The following is a 21,741-nucleotide window of genomic DNA, read 5'->3' as shown; positions in this document are numbered from 1 at the left end:
CTCACCTCAAGTCCCATTGACATAAACAAAAATGTCAGCACAACCCACTCCAACCGGTTTGGCTTAGATGTGCAGCCTGTCATGGGGACAGAGATTGGTTTAAGCGGATGCTTGGACACATGCAGATAATGAATATCCACAGTTATAATGTATACAGAGACAGCCCCATGTATGTGCATCACGAACACATAGAGCTAAGATGGAGAGATAGATACAGTGTGTTATGGTTGTTTATGTCTCAGTTTTCTCCTGATTTAGAACAGGTCCCTTGTGTTATGTGTGCTGTCACCTCCCTTGAACCTGACACAGTGGAAGGCACGTGTGGAAGTATGCACACAGTGGATGCCATGCACAAAAATACACATGCTAAAGATGAATTGTTCCCATTCTTAGGGCTCAGTATGTGGGTAGGAGGAGAGTAGGTAGTAAGGCATGAGGGAAATGGGGATTCATTATAGAAGAAAGAATTGAACCCAGAATACCAGGCATTGCTTTTTTTGTAATGGGGTCTAAACCCAGGAATACACTGAGCTATATCCCCAGTCCTTTCTATTTTTTATTTTGAGAGAAGGTCTCACTAAATTACCCAGGCTGGCCTTGAATTTATGATCCTCCTGTTTAGCATTCCAATTTGGTGGGATTTATAGGCCTGTGCTACCATACCTGGCCAGGCACTGGTTTTGAAAATCTTCTCCAACTTATATTTTCTTCTAGTGTTTGCTTTGGAATGTGCCTTCCCCAGTCTTCATCCCTGAAGAGGGTAAGAAGGCCTAAGTATGAGGCATATTCTCCAGAAGCATGGCCCTTGTGAGATGTGCAAGATTGAGGGAATGAGGGGACAAAGAGTCTTAGAGATCCCCACCTCAATCAAAGTCCTGGGAGCTCTCTGACTCTGGTGCTACCCCTCAGGCCTGGTAGCATCCTTTCCCCAATTCAAGGTTTCCTCCTGTGTTTACTAGAACCTGACCATTACCTTAATACAACTTCTGGAAAGTTCTGCTCCCCTTCAGTGCTCCATAAGGCAAGAGTTGGGGGTGAGTGATTAAGGGTCCCAATCAGGGGCTGAGACATCCTGACTGGTAGCATTTTGGAAGAAGGAATATATTGTGAATGGAAAGGGTGAAGGACACTGAATACCCAGCTTGTGATCTAACTGCTTTCTCACCCCATACCTCAGTTTCTACTATGGTTTCCTATACCTGGAGGGGTGAATCCGTGGGAAGTAAAGGAACTCCTCTGAAATCATGTGATAGGATCCAAGGTGTGATAATTATAATTATAATACAGGATGCTCCCCCTCCCATTCCCCCTGGCTCTACTCCACCCCTGCCACACTGGATCTCAAAGCAGCATCAGGGTGGGGCTGTTCCCCTGGCACAGGTGGGGACCAGAGTCCTGAAGAGGGGAAGGGGTTTGCCAAGGTGGAGGTGGAAAGAAACTGGGGAGTTTTGGCATCGAGCCTGACCCTTGAATCTGTTTCTGACCTGCAAGAAATAGCCCTTGAAAAAGAGATCACTGCCATGGTCATTGCTGAGAACTGGGATCCAGAGCCAGAGCTGGGATCATAGTCCAGAGGCAGGATTAAAGTCCAGGTCACATCCCAGGTTCAACATGGTAACTATGGTGAGTTGGGATCTCCACTTCCTGACTCAACCTCACTACCTTCTCTATACTGACATTTATTTATTCAGAAATGCATGCCTTCAACAAAGATGCATTCAGTTTCCATTAGGTGCTATGAATTGTCCTGGTATGGATGACTGAGACAAGATTATAAAACAGGCTTGACTTTCAAGGAGTTCACAAACTACAACTCTCATCCTGTCCCCTCATTTAACATATTTACTAAGTCCCTGGCACACAGCAGGCTTCAATCAATGTTTCTTGAACTAAAGCTTACAATTTAGTTCAGGAGATAAGATGTGCACAAATTATGAGCACATAAGCTATAATAAAGAGACTAACAGAGGATGAGAAAGAATAGAAGAGAGAAAGATTAATTTTGGGTGGGAGGAACTGAGAAGACTTCACGGGAGATGTGGCATTTAAGGTCAGTTTTGAGAGAGAAATAAGATTTGACAAGTAAGGGGCTAGGGTTGTAGCTCAGTAGTTGACTGCTCCCAGGTGCAAGGCTCTGGGTTCATCCTCCCTCCCTTCTAAAAAAATAAATAAATAAACAAACTTTTTTTTGACAGGTAGAGTTGGTGGGGTAGTGGCGGTAAATATTCTACATGAAATGACTCCTTTTCCTTACTGCTTCATGGTTCCTCCTTCCTGCCCCTTTCCAGGCAGAAGGACCCTTCTGTAAGATTTTAACCCACATTTTTTCTTCTTCCATGCCTAGCTCTTTATTTACCTGTTAAAAACTGTATGTGTGTGTGTGTATGTATATGTGTGTGTGTGTGTGTGTGTGTGTGTATTTTTCCCCCCAATCTGCCAGAATCTTGCTTCTCTCCTTCACTAAGTTTTCAGAGGGTTCAGAATGTGCTCCTTTCCTCTGGCTATCCTAGGTAGGTTAGTAAGGTGTTGTTTCACATGGTGGTCACTTTTTTACATCCAGAATATAAAACACACGGTCAGACCAGTATGAGTGTACTTACCAGAGGACAGGGACAGAGTGCTTGAAATCAGGATCGTCCTTTCCAAGTCCAGACATGTGTCTTTCCCCATGACCATGGGGTAAAATAGGAAACATGGCCAGGCATGGCGGTGCATGTCTGTAATCCCAATTACTCGGAGGCTGATGCAGGAGGATTGAAAATTCAAGGCCAACTTGGACAATTTAGCAAGATCTTATATCAAAATAAAAATAAAAAGGCCTGGGGGGAGATAGTTCAGTTGGTAGAATGCCTCTGGGTTCAGTCCTCAGTACCACCAAAATAAATGAATAAATAGATACATAAATAATGGAAAATGGTCATAGAGAGGGTATTTTACAACTTTCTCTCAAGTTGTGCTGATATACTTTTGGAAATCCTAGCCTAGTCACAAGGTGTTAAAGCTGAGAAAAGGCCCTGAGAGGAAAGCCAGGAATCCATAGGGCTAATTCTTTGGTCAGTGCCTTGGCTCCTCCCATATAGGGATGAGGTCAGAGGGGACCACTTAAATTATTTCTCTGGGATCTCTCTCTCTTTCTCTCTCAAGAATTGATCCCATGGTCACTTTATCACTGACCTAAATCTCCAATCCTTTTCAAATTTTAAGACAGGGTCTTAAAACTTGGTCTCACCAAGTTTCCCAGGCTGGCCTCAAACTTTGAATCCTCGTGCCTCAGTCTCCCAAGTCACTAGGATTACAGGCGTGGTGCCACCACACCCAGCTCTCAAAGTGGGCAAATTAGATAGAGGTGTCTCGGCAAAACATGACACTAAGTTTTGTGTCCTCTGCCAAGTCCCTTCCCTTCTCTGGACCTCATCTGAAGAATGTTTTCTCATCTGAAGAAGAAAATAAATTTATGGATCCTTTTCTGTTCTGATATTTTTCTTCTCTGACTCTATAGCTTCAAAGCTGAGCCCCTCCAAGAGTTGGGGAACTGTGAATTTTGGGAACTGTCACTTTGGGGAACTGCTCCCAGCAGTCAGCAAGCCTGCCTGGGGTGTGAGATGCCACCCACAAGGGCCTTGCCCCTGTTCATCCTGCCTAGGCCCACACCTCCACCCTAGTCCCTCCCTTCGTAGCCCCTTCTGTGCACTCACAGGTAAAGCCTGGAGCTGAGGATGGGACCCCACCGCCCCCACCCAGGTTCTTCCCTCCTATCCTCCCTCCCTGGCGCCCATTAGCTAGCCCGGGCGGTGGGGGCGGTGGCTGCTGAGTCTTCGTGCCAGGCCCAGCCCCCGGAGACGCACCTGTTCTGACCTGCTGAGCAGGTTCCCAGGTTTCTGCCGTCGTTGTTGGCCACGGCGGCGTGGGAAGCAGCTCTGGGGGAGCTCTGAGCTCCTGATTACGGCTTCTCAGGGGTAGCCACGGCTAGGTGGGTAGAAGCGGGCTGGGTCTCCTAGTGGAGACCCAAGTCGGATAGGCAGGTGTGTCAGTGCCTGGGGACTTTGTAGCTTCCTGTCGACTGGGTTGTGTGCCTTATCCAGCTCTAGACCCGGCTCCCAGGGAGAACTCGGTGGAACTTCAAAATCGCTGGGCAGGTCTGCCTTTCAACCAATGCCCCTGTCCCTGGGAGCCGAGATGTGGGGGCCTGAAGGTTGGCTGTTGCTGCTGTTCCTGGCATCATTTACAGGTAGGACTTACCTGATCCATCAGGACTCTTATTTCTGAGCCCAACCTGGCACAGGCATGCACACACAAACACATAAACACGCATGCATGTATTCATACAAACATTCTCTTTCCTTGGACTTGGGACAGAAGAGCCCATCTCCAGCTGCCAGGAATGCCCCCAGAAGAACCAATGTAGCTCTCTGTCCCCTGGTGAGGTCAATGTGTCTGGGGTCCCTGATTACCTCTGCCAAAACCTTACTTAGGCCTGAGCTGTGTCTAGGGGAAATAGATATGGTGACTCAGTGCAGGTGGGCAGGGAGGTGGAACTGCTGAGGACCCTGATCACCCCAGGGCTTCCTGGAAGCTCTTTGGCCTATCCTCTAGACTCCAAAGCTGGGGCTGACTCAGAGCTCAGCTGGTCTCAGCAATCATCAGGTGCAGGAAGCCTGATGTCCAGGGAGCGTTTCTTTCTCCTTCTCTTGTCTTTGTGATATTCTAGGGTACCAGAATTGGGGTGTCTGTTGGGGGACTATAGAGAAGCTGAGCTATCTTCTCACTCTGCCTCCTCTCTTTCCCTCGGCACACATACTGTTAAGTGTTAGGGTGACAATAGTGGCTATTTAAAGGGCTTCGGGGTCTAGGATAGGGGACTTTCTAGATAGGGTGTGGTCTCCTTTTGTTCATTTCCTGTGCCCCTATTTTCTCAGATGTCTTATGCTGTTCCTCACAGCATACAAATGTAATATACATGCAGCAGATATGAATTATCAGAGTTTATAATATTCAGAGTGGGAGTGTGTGTCGTGCGTGTGCATGCGCAAATTGCGATACCATAGACTGTTCCCAGGGTAAGAGGTAACTGAGAAATCTTTGTACTTGGGAAGATGGGGCCCTACCTGGAGAGGGCGGTTGAATCCTCAGCCTTAAGAGTAGTAATGAGGGAGTCTCAGTTGTCCAAAAGCCTCTGTGGCTGTCATTCCCATTCCCAGCTCCAACTGATGCTCTATGGAGAAGGTTAAGGCCTGGATTGCTGGATTGGTAGGGTTGGGGGCTGCTCTGGCTTTGGTCTTATAATGGAAGGTCATTGGCCCAGCCTCCAATTTCAGAATACTGAGTTCCAACCCCTGCTTCTCCCCCATCCTTGTGTCTTAATTTGCAACTTCAAGACAACCTTCCTCACTTGCTCAGGCCAAGAGGGTGGGGCCTCATTGCTGGGGCTAGGGAACCCAGCAGGCACTTTCCTGTAGGATCTACCCACACCTAAAGAATGGAGTCATGCTGTCTCAGGACTTGGAAAGGATCAAAGAGATCTACCACTCCAACTCCCTCATTTTACAGATGGGAAAACTGAGAGAAATAGATAGGGAAATGAGATCTATAAGATTACTCAGTGTCAGAAATATAACCAGGGTTAGTATCTTGGTCTCCTGACTCCTTGTTCACTAAAGAAAAGTACAATCAAATGTACACTGGGTACAGCTGAGGTTCTAGATGCTGGAGAAGCACTGGTGAATAAGACACGACCCCTACCTTCCTTTCCACGACACACAGCTTAATGTTCTTTCAAAGAGAACCCCACCTAGTTGGGAAATTGCCCCTGTCCTCACCCCGTGCCTTGATATGAGCTGCTCAGGATATGGTACTTAAGGAGACCACTCTGCTGCTGCTTCTATAACCTCCTCAGGGCTATTGTTACGCTCAGGGCTGATGACTCAGACCCCCTAGTCTTAGCCTGAAAGCAGGTGTTCCATCTCCATTGCCATCCCCATTCTACCTCTTTTGTATGTTGACATCTCCTTAGTGCCCCTAGGAGCCTGGAGGGCTTCATGTTTCTGAATTAACCTTGGATTGGGAAATCAGAAGCCTTGGATTCCAATCCCATTTCTGCTATTAATTTGCTGAGTGACCTTGAGCAACTAAGAAACTTAAATTCAGTGGGCCAAAAGCTAGGAATGGATGATTTCTGCAGGTCTTCCAATTCTGAAATACAATGACTCTGTAATTGTCCAACTCCTAGCTGGAGGGTGGGGGGTGCTGGGGTATTGGAAGAGTTGCCCAGTCTGACTATAAAAATAGAAAGGGCAAAGGGTCTTTGCTGCATCTCTACTGTGGACCTAGAGGACCTTTCCCTAGGATACTTTCTTAGCCCTACTGCAAATTTATGCCCCCCTCCCCAACTCCGGGGCCAGTAGAGCTCTGAGCCCCAGGGCCCTGCCCCACCCTTGACAGGGAGAGGAGCCCAGGCTTGGGAGGCGCCTCCAACACCACAGCTCTTTGTCTCTCCTTAATGGGATGAGTTTCCGGGTGCGTTCCCTCCCTCCTCCTTCCCCCATCTCCTTTCTTGGTGTTAAGGGGCCCAAATCTGGGAGATATCCTTCAATAAACTCCAGGTCCCCACCTTTTGTCTGGACCCAGAGGGCCCTGTAGGACCAGAGAATGAATGATTCTTTGAATTCTGAGGTCTGTCTTCAGAGGGTTAGGATGAGTTCTCTGTCTGAGGTTAGTTTCCTAGAAAGGGAGGTGCCCTGTCTCTGCTTTTCTACTCCTGTTTACAAAGGGGGGCAGGCCCTTTCCTGTAGGATCTACCAAAACCCAGAGAAGCCAGAAAGGGAAGCTTGCTTCCCCACCCAAGTGGCAAGAACTTGGAGAATCCCAGGGATGCCCTTGGCCCCAGTGACCTTGGTTCCACCCTAGTGTTTAAGGGCACTGGGCTAAGGAGACCCTAGCAACAGAGAGGGTGGTGAGGAGCTTAGAGTCCATGGTTTCATCTTCTGTATTCTAGCCTCAGAATGTTGGGGTACTCTGAGCAATGTGAATGGGGGTCAGCCACAGTGTAGAGCAAGCCCAGTGAGGAGAAAATGCCTGGGCTTTCTGGCCTCCAGAACTTGTCCTTGTACTGACCACAGAGTCAGGCAGAGAGAAGGGATGGAGGTTAAATTAAGAAACTTTAGTGAGGAGGGAAGGGGATAATGGAGACTTGGGGTCTTTGGGTCTAGATCTGGGAGATATATATATCTATATATCTATATCTATATCTATATATAGATATAGATGGATAGATACATACATACATACATATATTTGGTATTGGGGATTGAACCCAGGTTTGCTTTTGTTTGGGGGGGTGGGTACCAGGGATTTAACTCAGGGACACTTGACAACTGAGCCACATCCCCAGCCCTGTTTGTATTTTATTTAGAGACAGGGTCTCATTGAGTTACTTAGCACCTTGCTTTTGCTGAGGCTGGCTTTGAACTCATGATCCTCCTGTCTCAGCTGGGATTACAGGCATGCACCAACTGTGCCCAGCATACCCCCAGCTTTTTTATTTTTTATCTCATTAAGTTACTAAGGTTTTGCTAAGTTGCTGAGGCTGGCCTTGAACTTGGGATGACAATAATCTAAAACTAGAGAAATTCAAAATGGGGAACCGTCCACTGTACCTCCTAGAAGAAGGATATAGAGAGGATGATTGGGATAGGATCTTTTTTACTGGAACAGGCAGCCAACAGGGAGCCCCCCAGCCTCAGGAGTGTTCTCTATAGTTTTCTGACTGCCCTCCATTTCCCTCTAGAACTGGTGTGTCCAGGGAGCTGGGGTGGAGGCTGTGAGTTGGGGTGGGGCAGAGCTGGCCTTGGCTGGGAGGGGGCAGAGGTGGGGGGGCAAGGATCTCAGGAGTTTGAGAGAAGCTGAATTCTGGGTCTCCCACCCACAGTGTGGCTGTTGTGGTGACGCAGCAGGGCTCAGACTCTGGCTCCAGGGGGTTTAGGGGACTTATCTTTGCTGGGAGCTGTGTCTGGGCCAGAGACAGCTGCCTCTAGGCCTGTCCTCTCCCATTGTTCTCCTCTCTCTGTGATTGGTGTGCCCCCCTCCCCAGACACTAATCTGCAGGTGGGCGCTTTGCCCGAGGTTGGGAAGCTCTCAGTAAGCCAGGGGGCTTAGGACAATGGGGGGTAAGGAGGGAGGTAGATGGGCGGGAGTCTTCTTGTTTTCAAAGTTTCTTAGCACTCTAAGGCCAAGGTTAAGGGGGAAGGGAGGACCAAGAGTGGCTTGCTGGATTGTTGATATCATCAGTCCTGGATGGGGGGCTTCGGTGCTTCCCTCCCAGGTCTTTTCTACCAAACTCACCCACAATCTCCAGGTCTCTCTGGTGGAGCTAGAGTTGTGGGGTTAGGGCAGGGAAGAGTTAACAAAGAAGAATGAGACCCTAGACCGTTTGGACCCCTCCCTCTAGCCTCAGGCAGATCTCCCCCCTTCTCACCAAACCCACACCAGACAGCCCTTACCCCAGGCCTGGAGCTGGAGCTGGTTTTTCAGGTGGTGGCAGCAGCAGAGCTCAGACAAGAGATTCCCAGGGAGAGGCCTCACTGGGGGGCCAGAGGTGCTGAGGGAAGCCCAGGGGGCAACAAGGGTGAGAGTCCCTTTAGTAGGAACCTGAGGAACAAGGGAGAGGGAGCTTTTGTTTTGTTCTTGTTGGGAAGGCTTGGTGGTAATTTCCCAATACCTAGAGGGACAGTGACCTCATCTCTGGGTACCTTCAGCTTGAACCTGAGATGAATCTGTCCTCAAGTCTCAGGGCGAGGGATGCCGGGGGGCAACACTTGAGATAGGTCACACAGCAAAGGCTCAGAATCACACACCACTGACCAAGGGCAGCTGAGACAGATGCGGAAACCAAGATAAGCAACATCAAAATATTTACTATGTGTGCAGAGTTCTGCAGGACAGGAATACCTGACAGGCATATAGGGTATGAGATGCACATGTAATGAATGGTGCACGCACACATGTTTGCTTGCCCACGAATGCAAAACTCTTCCCTCTGGGCATAGAAAAGTAACTACATAGAATCCCTTGAAGATAAGACGTGAATACATATATGTGTGAAATACCCCCAAATTCATGAAAGGACATAACCTCACAGATGTGCAAGCTCTATAGAAAGATTGGCCAGGCCATGTATTTAGACACAAAAGACTCACACGTAGCCAAATGTGGTGGTGCATACTATAATCCCAGTGATTTGGGAAGCTGAAGCAGAAACTAAGTTTGAGGTCAGCCTGGGCAACTTTGTGAGAACCTGTCTCAAATAAAAAAAGGTTTGAGGTATAGATCAGTGGTAGAGTACCCCTGGGTTCAATCCCTAGTACTGAAAAGAAAAAAAAAATACTTTTTTCCCTTTTTCTCATAGACCCACCTCTAGGACCCCTGTGTGTACCCCTATATGTTCCAACAGAGGATATTGATAAATATAGGCCCCTCATAAAGAAAAGATCTCTGCCCCAAAGATGCTGCTGTGGTTGGGTGTGTGAGGTATCAGCCTCAGTTTCCCCTTTGATCAGAGGCCAGGCCTCACACAGAAAGGAAAGTTGGGATCTAGGCAAAACGTGGGGTGCAGCCAGCTAGCCCAAGCCAGGAATGGAGGACCTGTCTGGGAGCGGGCGGGGTACACAAAGGGCAGGGCCCCAAAGAGGCCCGAAGGGGCCTGGCCAGGGGTGGGGGAGGCTGAGGGCAGGGATCCCGTCTGGCCAGTTGGGCCTGTTCTCTTCCTTGCGCAAGGTGGTGGTGGCTGTGGCTAGGCCTGCTGCTGTGTGGCGGCTTCTGAGTCACCAAGGCTCCTGACCAGCGTCCTTGTGCTCCTGGGAGGCAAGGAGGGGAGGGTCAGGGGGAGGAGTACCCAGCTAGCTAGAGTCCACTAGCCTCAGCAAACAATTTGCAGCAGAAGGGTCTGTGGGCTTGGCCTGGCCTGGCCACCACATGCCCGCAGGGTGACCTCACCAGGCAGGTGGTGTGTCTCCTTGGGTCTGGTGACATCATCATGCTGACGCCGGGCAGGCACTGGGTGGGGAAGAGGAGGAGGCAGTCCTGGCCTGCCCTGGCCTGAGAGCCTGAGCTCCTGAGTCCATTAAGCCCAGGACAAGGACTCTAGGGCCAAATTCCTTTTTTTTTTTCCTCTTCTTTTGCAGCTTAGGGGATGGACGGCAGTTGGAGGAGGGAGTTGCCTCAGCCTGAGATGTTCCTATTAAATTGTGGATTTAGGACCATGGGAGGGTGGGTGCTTCAGGAGAGATCCAGAAGGGACTTTCTTGTTTCATTGGGTTTTCATTCTGTAAAGCTTGAGCTTGTTTCTGGGGGTGGAGCTCTTGGACTCACAGGTCCAAGGGACATGGAGGACTTGGGCTCATGTATGTGTTCTGTCCTAGAAGGTAATTTTTTTGGGGGGGAATATGAGGGGGCAGATGATTGGCAGATATAGGGATGGGGATGGGATATATGCCATCTGACATCATCCCAGAAATGATCTTTAGAGAAAATTGAATGCTTCAATGGGGGCAGGCCTTAGGATCCCTGTGACCTACATGGTCACCAGTATTTGAGGCAGAGAGTATACCAGGGAGCCTCTATCCCAAGCCTGACCCCAATTCTTCTTTTGCAGTTCTCCTCCTCTCTCCAGTGCCAGAAAGGAGGTGCCTGGGAGGGGTGCAGGTGGTTAGCTGGACTCCCAGGCTGGGCTGGGTGGGACCAAAATCAGCTTAGGCAGGTCAGGGCCCTGGTATCTGGCCCTTCAAGTCTGTCCCGTCTGGTCTGGGCCCTCCCAACTCCCAGCAGAGTCTTCCCTCCCTCTACTCCTGCCAGCAGGACCGTAGGACCCCTTTCTCTGCCTCATTGGAAACCTCTGGTCCACTCAATGCTTCACTCTCTCCCTCCATGTCTGCCTCCGTTCCCTCTTCCTCTGTCTAGTCCAGAGGTGCTCCCTTTGTCCATGAACCCAAATAACCAGGCTGTCCTTATCCTGCCTCCACCCCAAGGTTGCCATGACAATGCCCCCCTGCCGGGACCAACCAAGGACTGTACATTCCTCCTCATCCTACCCTTTCTTTCTCTGCCCTTGTCTCTCACTCATCCATTTTCCCATTCACTCATTCATCCAGTTGGTCAGTTAATAAACTTTCATTGAGCACCAGTTAAGTGTCTGGCATGAAGACCACATGAACACAGAATCAGAAACCATATGTGATGTGTGGTCCAGTTTCAGCTCTGTAGGAGCTCAGTCTGGTGGGGGAGGCAGACAAGAAAACAGCAAATGCAATCTATGGGTTACAGTGTTACGACAGGGGTAAAAGTGAAGAACTAGGAGAGTACAAAGGAAGGACATCCAAGGCTGCCTGAGGTAGGGCTGGGAGGGATGACTCCAGGAGGAAGTGATGCCTAAGCAGAGTCTTAAAGCATGAGTAGGAGTCCTCCAGACAATGATGAGTAGGAGCTACCAGACACTGGGAGGAGGGCATTCCAGGCAGGGGTACAGTATGAGCAAAGGTGAGGATCAACAGGGTGTGTGGGGTGCTGGGCAGAAGCAGTGACTATAACTCGTTGGGAGTTGCTGGAATATTCATCTAAGTCAAGGAGCTCTTGCCACACCAGAGCACCCTTCTGAACCAGCCCTTGGTCCCATGCTTCACATTTCATTCCACAACTCACACATTTATTTCTTCCCATCCATGAGCTTCTCCAGACCCTGCCTCTTTCATAAGGTATTCATTCTGGAAATTCTGTTGTCATTGAGTCTCTTCTCTCCCTCTTCTCTCTTTTTGGTCAATGATCAATCCAATCCCTGTCAAATTTCCCTCAAGGGACTGTTCGCTCTTTCCTGCCCTAGCAACACCATCCCAGGACAGCAGCTGTCTTCGGTCTGCCTACTCTCTGGTCCAACTGCACATCACCTCTTACCTTGCACTACTCACAGGGCTAAGGAACCTTTAGTGACTCCCCGTCTACTCTTGACCAAATCTGAATTCCTTTGCCTGGCATGGAAGGTTCTGGGCAATTTAGCCCCACCCTACCCCAGCCATATTTTCCACTCCTGTTCAACATACACACCCTAACTTAGGTTGGGTCCTCTCCTCTGCTTCCTGAAACCAGCCAGCCTTGCCACTACTTCTTCACTCACCTTGATCTTTTACTTGAAATGCCTTTCTAGATCTCTCTCCCTGCTAATCCTATGCAACTCATCCATGAGGCCCTCCCCCGGTGACTCAAGCCCACAGTGACTGCCTCATCATACAACTGGCCTGCAACACACCACTAGGCACCAAATCAGAAACCATCATGGCATATTTCCATGAGACCTCTGGTTTCATGAGGGTAGGGAATGGATCTTATTTGCAAGTTTATATGATGGATATCTGATTCCAAATTCTTCTTCAAGTGCTTCATACTGCTGCCCATCAATGTGCACAGCACTACTCCTTCATCTCTGGTCCTAATTCTGCCTCACCAGTCTGACCCTATTCCTGTGTATCTGTCCTGACCTCATCTTTCTGGGCCTCTGACCTGGGCCGTGTCTTTGGTGACTTGCTCATTTTTGCCTCTGAGCCTTGGTTCATGCCATTCCTCCCACTTGGAATACCTTCTACTCTCTGAGAATCCAGTTTCTCACCTTCAAGCCATGAACAGAAAATTCCAAAGGGCCTTGCTGGATGAACTCCTCTCACCCTACCTGCTCCAGCCAGACACCAACGGTTCTGGACTCTTGCTGTGGCTCTCTGCCACACTTCCTGAAAGCATTCACTTTTACATAGTTGGTAGGTTTAGTCTCCTGTGAAAGCTCGCTGGTGGCTTTCCCTGTTTCTGGGTGCACAAATTCCATTTCCCTGAGGACTAGGAGCTCCCTGAGGGCAGGGGCTGGGTCTCTGGTCCTATTAAAGCCTCCCACCTTTCAATTGCTCAGGATACAATCCTAGGCTACAAGAGGGTGTGAGTCTTCCATAAATTGTCTGTGTGGCCTTAGGCAAGTCACTTCCTCTCTCTGGGTCTCAGTTTCCTCATCTGTAAATGGCGATAATAACGCCTACCTCTTGGGAATGTTTTGTGGATCTAATGAGGTAATGAACTGAATGCGCTTTGCAAGCATAAAATGCTCCAGGAGTTCCAGGAGTTCCGGCGCTTTGGCTGTCATTATCATTATGATTGTGTTCCCTTGACTCTGGCTGCACCCCTAATCCTGTGTGCTCCTGTCTGCCCCCTGCAGGCCAGTGCCCCGCGGGTGTGCTGGAGACCACGGATTTGATAACCGTTGTGCTGGGCCAGGACGCAAAGCTGCCCTGTTTCTACCGAGGGGATCCGGAGGAGAAAGTGGAGCAGGTAGCATGGGCTCGGGTGGACGTGAACGAGGGTGCCCAGGAGCTGGCACTACTGAACTCCAAATATGGGCTACACACGAGCTCAGCCTACGAGGGTCGCGTGGAACAACCACCCCCGCCACGGGACCCCCTGGACGGCTCAGTGCTCCTGCGCAATGCAGTGCAAGCAGATGAGGGCGAGTACGAGTGTCGGGTCAGCACCTTCCCTTCTGGCATCTTCCAGGCGCGGCTGCGGCTCCGAGTGCTGGGTAAGTGGTTCCGGCTGGGCACGGCCGGGGGCTGCGGTGTGTGTGTGCAGAAGCACCAGATGCCCAGACTCAGGGTCAAGGAGGGCAGAAGCTGGAGGCAGGAGGAGTAGAGACGGGACCACAAAAACAGATGGGCCTGGGCTGGTGGCCAGGCCTATAATCCTAGCGACTTGGGAGGATGAGGCAGAGGGATGGAAAGTTCGAGGCCAGTCTGGGCAATTTATTGAGACCTGTCTCAAAATTAAAAGTAAAAGGGCTGGGGATGTACTTCAGTGGTAGAGGGCTCCTGGGTTCAAGTCCCACAGCAGGGGAGTGGGAACGAGTGATAGGGCAACTGCAAAACAGGAATAAAAACATAGGATACTCTGGGGTGAGGGAGAACCATCCTTTTTATTCCTCCACCCAGTTCTGAAATTCTTGCCAAGTAACTCCCAAACCTGGGGAAGAATCCATTTTTGGGTAGTTCTTCCTTCTGATAACCTGAAATTGCCCTCTATGTTATTTTGCCTGCTAGAGCAATGTAACACCTAGCCTTTCAAGGAATTGAAGATCTTTATTAAGGACCTCCATCCAAATCTGCTCTTCTCCGAGCTACACTTACTGGTTCCTACCACCATTTCACTAAAGACACTGATTCAAAGCCTCCCTTGCCATCTTGGGCCCCATGGTTTTAAAATGTGAGGCCCAGATGTGGACAAGAGACCCAGCTCTGGTACAGCCATGCATAACCAGGAGGAACCTTCAGTGAATGTGGTCTGAGAGCACAATTGCCTTTTAAACCACTATTGTGGGCACTTGTGGCCAACCTGGACCTATGGTCAGATTAAGTCTTTACCATTCTATGCTTGGGTTTTTAACATTTTGAAGCTAAAATTAAAGGTCTTTATATAGTTTTCCTTTATCCACATAGAAGGTAGTAACTCCAGCCTTGGTGTAGAAAATCTGAGTGTGAATCTAGACTTCATCACCTAAGACCTTGAGCAAGTCATTTAACTTCTCTGAGCTTTAGTTTCCTCACCTGAAAAATAAGGATGATAATACCGATCTCATTCGCTAGTTGACAGAATTAAATGAGATAACATTTGTTAAGTGTTTAGCATAATAATTGACACACAGTAAGTATTTACTAAATGGTGGCTATTATTATTATTAGATAGTATCTAGTTAGTTTTTAAATTACTTCATTATTTTTTATTTAAAAAATGACCCATCTCACTGTAAAAAAAATCATACAATGGAGAAAGATACAGTCACTGAAAATTCTACCACTTATCTGGTGTACTTGTTAGTGAAATAAGAGAAAAACTAGGGAGCTGAGTGTGGTGGCATATGCCCATAATACGAATGAGTTGGATTATGAGTTCCAGGCAAGCCTTAGTGAGACCCTGTGTCAAATTTTTTTCCCTTCTTTTTTTTTTTAATATATTTTTTAGTTGCAGTTGGGATCCAATACCTTTATTTTATTTATTTATTTTTATGTGGTGCCGAGGATCGAACCCAGTGCCTTGCATGTGCTAGGTGAGTGCTCTACCACTGAGCCACAACCCCAGCCTCTCAAAATTAAAAAAAAAAAAAAAATTAAAAAGGGACTGAGGATGTAGCTTAGTGCTAGAGCACACCTAGTTTCAATCCCCAGCACTGGGGCGGGGTAGAAAAGGAAAAAAGAAAAAGAAGAAGAAGGAATAGGGGGTGGGCAGCCTCAAGTTTGCAATGGTGCGAGACTACAGTGGGATGGAGTGGGGCTGGGGCCTCCTGAGAGGGCTTGTGCAGACCCGTGAACTCTGCCTTCACCCACCCGCAGTGCCTCCCCTGCCCTCACTGATTCCTGGTCCACCGCTAGAAGAGGGCCAGGGCCTGACGTTGGCAGCCTCCTGCACAGCTGAGGGCAGCCCAGCCCCACAAGTGTCCTGGGACACAGAGGTCAAAGGCACACCATCCAGCCGCTCCTTCACGCACTCTCGCTCTGCTGCTGTCACTTCAGAGTTCCATCTGGTGCCTAGCCGTAGCATGAATGGGCAGCCACTTACCTGCGTGGTGTCTCACCCTGGCTTGCTCCAGGACCAAAGGATCACCCACACCCTCCAAGTGGCTTGTGAGTACTTAGATGCTTGGGTAGACAGGCCTCATGGGTTATAAAAGGGTTGGTGAGACACTGTGAGACCCGCAAGTCCCTCCAGGCTGGCCAGCCTGGGTCCTGAGGCTATAATGTGTAAGAGAGTTGAAAGGTAGAAGACCTGGAGTCCAATGCCAGATAACCTTGGTGAATCACTGAAATCTCTCTGAGCTTGTGTCCTTATCTTTACAGAGGAGATTGCCTTGCTTTGCATCTTTGTTGGGAGAATCAAATATAAACATGGAATTGAAAGCACTTTGCAAAATATACATTTTAGGTTTTGGAGGCAGATTTGGGAAAGCTCTCGTTCTGTTTACTAGCTGTTATTTAATCTTGTTAGGCTTCATTTTCTTCATCAGTGAAATGAGTATAATTATACCAACTTTATGGGATTTTGATGAAAATTAGCAACCATGAAGCAAAGCATTTCACACAGAGCTCAAAGTATAGGAAAGCTCAGGAAACAGCAGAGACTATATTCCCAGCAGTATACATCAAGTCTCTGGGCAGAGGTGGGAGGGACCATTTTCAGCTCCAGCTGCTCTTACATTTGGCACAAAGTAGGTCCTCAACAAATGTTTGTTAAAGAAATGATTGAACCAGGCACAGTGGCACATGCCTGTAATAACAGCAACTCAAGAGGCTGAGGCAGGAGGATCACAAGTTTGAGGCCAGCCTGGGCAACTCAGCAAGACCCCACCTCAAAATAAAAAAAAAAAATAAAGATGAGCTGAGGATGTAGTTCAGTGGTAGAGCAGTCCTTGGTTCAAGCCTCAGTACTAAAAAAGAAAGAAAGGAAAGGATAAACTAGTATGATTGTAGGATTGTAGTATTGTTAAACCTTCAAAGACTCTAATAGCATTTATTGAGCAAGTGGCTAGCACTTTGCTAGGCACCACGGGAGATCCAAAAAAAGTGTGACACTTGAGGAACTTATAGGCTCATAACTCAGGTAAAGCAATATAGATTCTGAGCTTAGGAGAGGGAACCATGTGGCCAGGAGCTGTGGGCCAAGTGTGGTGCAGCTAGGTTTGGAAGCACATGAGTAGGATGGAAAGAGTCAGGGGGAGGCTATTCAAGGCAGGTGGGGAAGGGGGCAGGGCCCTTCGAGGAATCCCGTGATTAAAGGCATCATTCCCATGCTTTCTCCTCCCACCTCCCATTCCAGTCCTTGCTGAGGCCTCTGTCAGGGGCCTTGAGGACCAAAAGCTGTGGCATGTTGGCAGAGAAGGAGCTATGCTCAAGTGCCTGAGTGAAGGACAGCCCCCTCCCTCATACAACTGGACACGGTAAGAGGACTTACCATGGTGAGGACTAGGCTTGGGACTAGGATCATCCCCTCCCAGGGCCAGCACATGCTCATTATAGGCTGGAATCATATATTCAAACTTATGATAAGCTAGGGCGCATGTTCAGACCTATACAAGAATATGTATGGTCACCAAATATTGTTGGCTTGTTCCAGGGCTTCTAGGATACATGGTCATTGGTAGAAAATAAAATGAATAAATTCTTGGCTCTTTTCCCCTAACTTTTAAATTGTGAAATACAGCATAATATTAGCGATAGGGTTGCAGCTCAGTGGTAGAGCACTTGCCTAGCATGTATGAGTCACTGGTTTCTATCTCTAGCACTGGAAAACACACACACACACAGAAGCCCATGGTATTAAATATTAATATTTTATAAATTTAGGTGAATGCATAAAGTGCATGACATGAAGAAGACAGCTGGATGTAACTATTGTTACACCAACACTCATTCCTATCATTGCCACAATATTGCCAGTACCTCAAAAACACCCTCCCACTTTCTCCAGCTCCCTCAAGAGTCGGTCTGAGATGTCCAGAGACCAGAAAGAGATAGCATGCACACATGTGTGATACCATGACAGACATGTTTTCACATGTGGGCGTATGAGCGATGCATGCTTTGTGCCTGGCACTAGGTTTGCGTGCCCACTAAGCATCACAGCTGTTGGAGCCCTCAGTCACATTTTCCAAGTACCCCTGAGCCCAACTAGGGCTGCAGTGTCCTATGGTGTGGACTTTATAGCATGTGTGCCTGGTACCCAGTGCTGGATGACGTGATACCTATGGGAGAATGTGGGATGGCACGCGTGTGGATCTTCCCTGAGTGTGTGTGGGGGGTGCCCGGGTCAGGCTGGGCGGCAGGGAGAGGGGCCTCTGCCTAGACCTGCCTAGGGGAGGGCGGGGCACCGTGGGAACAGCCGGAGGCTCTGGGTGACGTCATGGGGGAGGGGGGGTGAGAGCTGCCTGGACATGCTGGGTGGTGGCAGCCTCAACCCGCCCCAGAAGGCACCCTTCAGCTTTCCTATCCTCCAGGCTGGATGGGCCTCTGCCCAGTGGGGTACGAGCAGAAGGGGACACTCTTGGCTTTCCCCCGCTGACCACTGAGCATAGTGGCATCTACGTCTGCCATGTTAGCAATGAGCTTTCCTCGAGGGATTCTCAGGTCACTGTGGATATTCTTGGTAAGCGTGGGGGTGGGGGATGGTTGGAGAGTAGAGACAAGGGACCTGGGCCTAGGGCAAGGGGAGGGTTGGGGGGTAGTAACAGGAAGCAAGACAAAAGAAAGAATTGGGGAAAGTATTTATTTAGGGGGACAGGATGGTTTTTGCAGAGGGTCTAGCTGAGTGGGTGATTGGGGATGTGGTATACAAGGGTGGTGTGTGAGGGCATTGGGGTCGTGGTGGTTCGAGGATATGGGCATGCACTTCAGACAATGGCCTGTTTCCAGCAGACCCTCAGGACCCAGGGCAACAGGTGGATCTAGTGTCAGCATCCGTGGTGGTGGTGGGTGTAATCGCTGCCCTCTTGTTCTGCCTTCTGGTGGTGGTGGTGATACTCATGTCCCGGTACCATCGGCGCAAGGCCCAGCAGATGACCCAGAAATAGTGAGTACTGGCTCTCCTTGGTGGGTAGAATTAAGCTGGGAATGAAAAGGAAGCAAGCAGAAGGCGGGACAGAACAGAGGAAAGAAAGGAGACTGAGTAGCCAGACATCTGGGGAGCTTATGGACCAGAAGTGGACAGTCTTTAGGAGGTGAGAGGGGCTTGGGGCCTGGACCACAGCTGGGTGGTGGGAGCTGTTTGGCCTGAGTGAGGATCAGAGACATGCCAACTATGCGCACTTGTTCACACACAGGGCATACGTGCTCTGCTGCCACACTGCCACCTGCAGCCATACACTCATACCTGCAGGGTTGGCAGAGCACCCACGCCCTGCACCATGCAGCCGGGTCTCACATAGACACCTAGGCTAGGCTCACCTTGGGTGGCCTGTTGCTACCCTCAGTTCCTGACAAGGGGGTGTCTTTCCCAGTGAGGAGGAACTGACCCTGACCAGGGAGAACTCCATCCGGAGGCTGCACTCTCATCACACAGACCCCAGGAGCCAGGTGTGTGCCAAGGTGGGGTGTGTGCATGAGGGGTGGCTTGTGTCTGGGTGTCTATGCAGACCAGGAGCACAGTCCTCCACCAGTCTGGCTGTGACTTGGCTGGGCTGGGCTGTGGATGGGGTTGGGGAGTGTCACTGCTTTGGGACTGGGAAGACTCCTTGTAAGGCTCCCTTCACCATTAGCCTGGGGGTTGCTCTGGGAATCTACCACTAGTTCTGGGTCCAGGGTGGGGTTGGGTTGGCAGTGGGGGAATGAGGTTGTATCAGAGAGGGAATGGACCTGTGGGGTTGGGGGAAGGGTGATTAGGGAGGAGGCTGGTGGGAGGACAAATGGTGAAAAGGCTGAGGGGAGGAGGCTGAGCTCTCTTTTAACTCCTCCCCCATGTCTGGGCCCTGCAGCCGGAGGAGAGTGTAGGGCTGAGAGCCGAGGGCCACCCCGATAGTCTCAAGGACAACAGTAGCTGCTCTGTGATGGTGAGGCCCCCGGCCCCACCGGTGTTCCCACCACTCTCCTCAGGTCCCTCTCCTGGCCCCAAATGTGGTGCGTTAGCAGTCCCCTTACCAGTCCCTCGCGCCTCAGCCCTGGCTCATATGTGGCCCAACCCCGAATCTGTGTTGTGCCTTCATACTCCCTCTCCCCTCCCTTCCCCGTGCCTAACATTTGTTCCTGGCCCCTGATCTCGGAGCCCCTGTGCCTGTGGGACAGTCATTACCCTGGCTTTGCCTGACCTCTTATCCCACTGTGACCCAATCATCCCCCATTGTATCTGAATGCCCTGCTTTGGTTCCTGACTTGACCTCTGCCCTTGGTCTCCAGAGTGAAGAGCCAGAAGGCCGCAGTTACTCCACACTGACCACAGTGCGGGAGATTGAAACACAGACTGAATTGCTATCTCCAGGCTCTGGACGGGCAGAGGAAGAGGAAGATCGAGATGAAGGCATCAAACAGGCCATGAACCATTTTGTTCAGGAGAATGGGACCCTGCGGGCCAAGCCCACGGGCAATGGCATCTACATCAATGGTCGGGGACACCTGGTCTGACCCTAGGCCTGGCTCCTTCTGCTGACATGGGGGATTTTAACTCATCTCAGGGGGGCCTCCTTAAATGCCCCTATCTCTTGAGGAAGATGCTCCCCACCCCACTGACTGCTCCATGTTTTCCTCCAATCCTCCTGTTTATTGGGAGGGCTCCATTTGAGTCTCTCCCACCATGTGTGCAGGTCACTGTGTGTGTGTGCTTTTGTGTTTGTGTGAGCATTCACTGTGTGTGGAGGGATGATTGTCTATGGTTATATATTGTGCTGTCATGTTAAAGTCCAAGTGGACAGTGATGTGTGCCACAGGATTTGGGTGGCTGTGTGGGGAGTGATGTCAAGGTTTGGTTTATGTGTGATGTGACTGTGTGACCTCTGCCTGCAAATGCAGGTATTTTCCTCAGACCCCAGAGCAGTATTAATGATGCAGAGGTTGGAGGTGAGAGGTGGAGACTATGGGTCAGATCCAGGTGTGCGGGCATAGCTGGAGCTGGAATCTAGCCTCTGAAGTGGGGGAGCTGGGTTCCCACCACTCTGGAGCCACCGGGCAAGTGTGAAGCGGCTGCCCAGGGGTCTGCCAGAGGTTTGAACTGTTACACGGAAGAAGCCATCTGCCCTCTGGTGGCCTGTGGGCCTGCTGCATGTACATACTTTCTGTAAATAAACTCACAGGGAGCTTTCAGAGCGCTACTCCAGTTCCCGTGTAAAAAAAAAAAAAAAAAAAAGTTAAAAACCTTTCGATTTATTTGCATGTTTGTTACTGGGATTGCTTACTGGGAGGCCAGCCGAATTAGGAATTCAGCAAAGCTGGACCTCACTCAGACCCCACTCAGTGGGCTAATTTCTGTGATTGTGAAAGGTGATTCTAGGGCATCTTCACCTAGGCAGTCCCTGTGGAGGGAGCCTGACGGCTGGTGACATCTGGAATTGGGGTGTGAGCCCGGTGGCTACTGGCTAAGGGAGAACAAGAAAGTCTTCTTGATCCAAACAGCCCCTCACCTTTTCTCCTAGCCCCATTCCATTTTTTTAGTTGTATTCACAGTTGTTTGTGGTCCCTTAGTATCGAGGGCTCCTGGTTCCACCCTGGTGTAGGGGAGAGAGGGTAGTTCTTATAGCTGGGGGAGGGTGAATGTTCAGGTGAGGGGAAGGAGGTGCCAGGGGTGAGAATGTCTCCTTTTCCCAGGGGTTTCTGGGTCGTTGATTCAGGGCTCTTTTGGCAGTTTCTCTGAGTGGGATTTGGGGTTAGATGTTTATATTTATTTGGCCTCAAACCGAATAGCAAGATTTAGGGCTATGGATGTGGCTCAATGGTAGAGCAGCTTGCCTAGCATGCCTGAGACTGAAGGTTCAATTCTTAGCACTGAAAAAAATAGAGAGAGAGAGAGAGAGAGGAAGAGGGAGGGAGAGAGAATACTGAGAACTAGTGCCTGTGTGGCTTGAACTCTGCTGGATTTCTGGACCAAAGAAGAGGCTCCCAGCCTCTGTTAGCCCAGTTGGCCCAGGACTTTGTGGACCCCAAAGATCTGGTATCCTAGTATGTACATTTTGTGTAAATATGTGCATATTTGTACATAAAA

At 49.7% G+C, this 21,741-nt stretch overlaps 1 protein-coding gene across 2 annotated transcripts; it reads left to right on the top strand.

The window, feature by feature from the left end:
- The first annotated feature begins 1,492 nt into the window (after positions 1–1,492).
- Positions 1,493–21,166, top strand: NECTIN4 (nectin cell adhesion molecule 4). Of its 2 annotated transcripts, XM_081308307.1 has the most exons (10): positions 1,493–1,623; positions 4,083–4,228; positions 13,238–13,597; positions 15,399–15,689; positions 16,879–16,999; positions 18,056–18,204; positions 18,471–18,627; positions 19,055–19,130; positions 19,529–19,603; positions 19,947–21,166. In XM_081308307.1, exons 2-10 carry the CDS (start codon positions 4,153–4,155, stop codon positions 20,169–20,171), a joined length of 1,530 nt encoding a protein of 509 aa, XP_081164433.1. In that variant the 5' UTR covers positions 1,493–1,623; positions 4,083–4,152; the 3' UTR covers positions 20,172–21,166. The 2 variants fall into 2 exon arrangements, with proteins under 2 accessions (XP_081164433.1, XP_081164434.1); XM_081308308.1 differs by lacking the exon at positions 1,493–1,623 and having other exon boundaries at positions 4,132–4,228; positions 18,056–18,216.
- Positions 21,167–21,741: the final 575 nt, after the last annotated feature.

This window comes from Spermophilus citellus (genome assembly GCF_964194105.1).
Source record: "Spermophilus citellus genome assembly, chromosome: 9".
In the NCBI taxonomy this organism is placed as follows: Eukaryota; Metazoa; Chordata; class Mammalia; order Rodentia; family Sciuridae; genus Spermophilus; species Spermophilus citellus.
The sequence above is the reverse complement of the archived record's forward strand: the minus strand, read 5'-3'. Positions and strand labels throughout refer to the sequence as shown.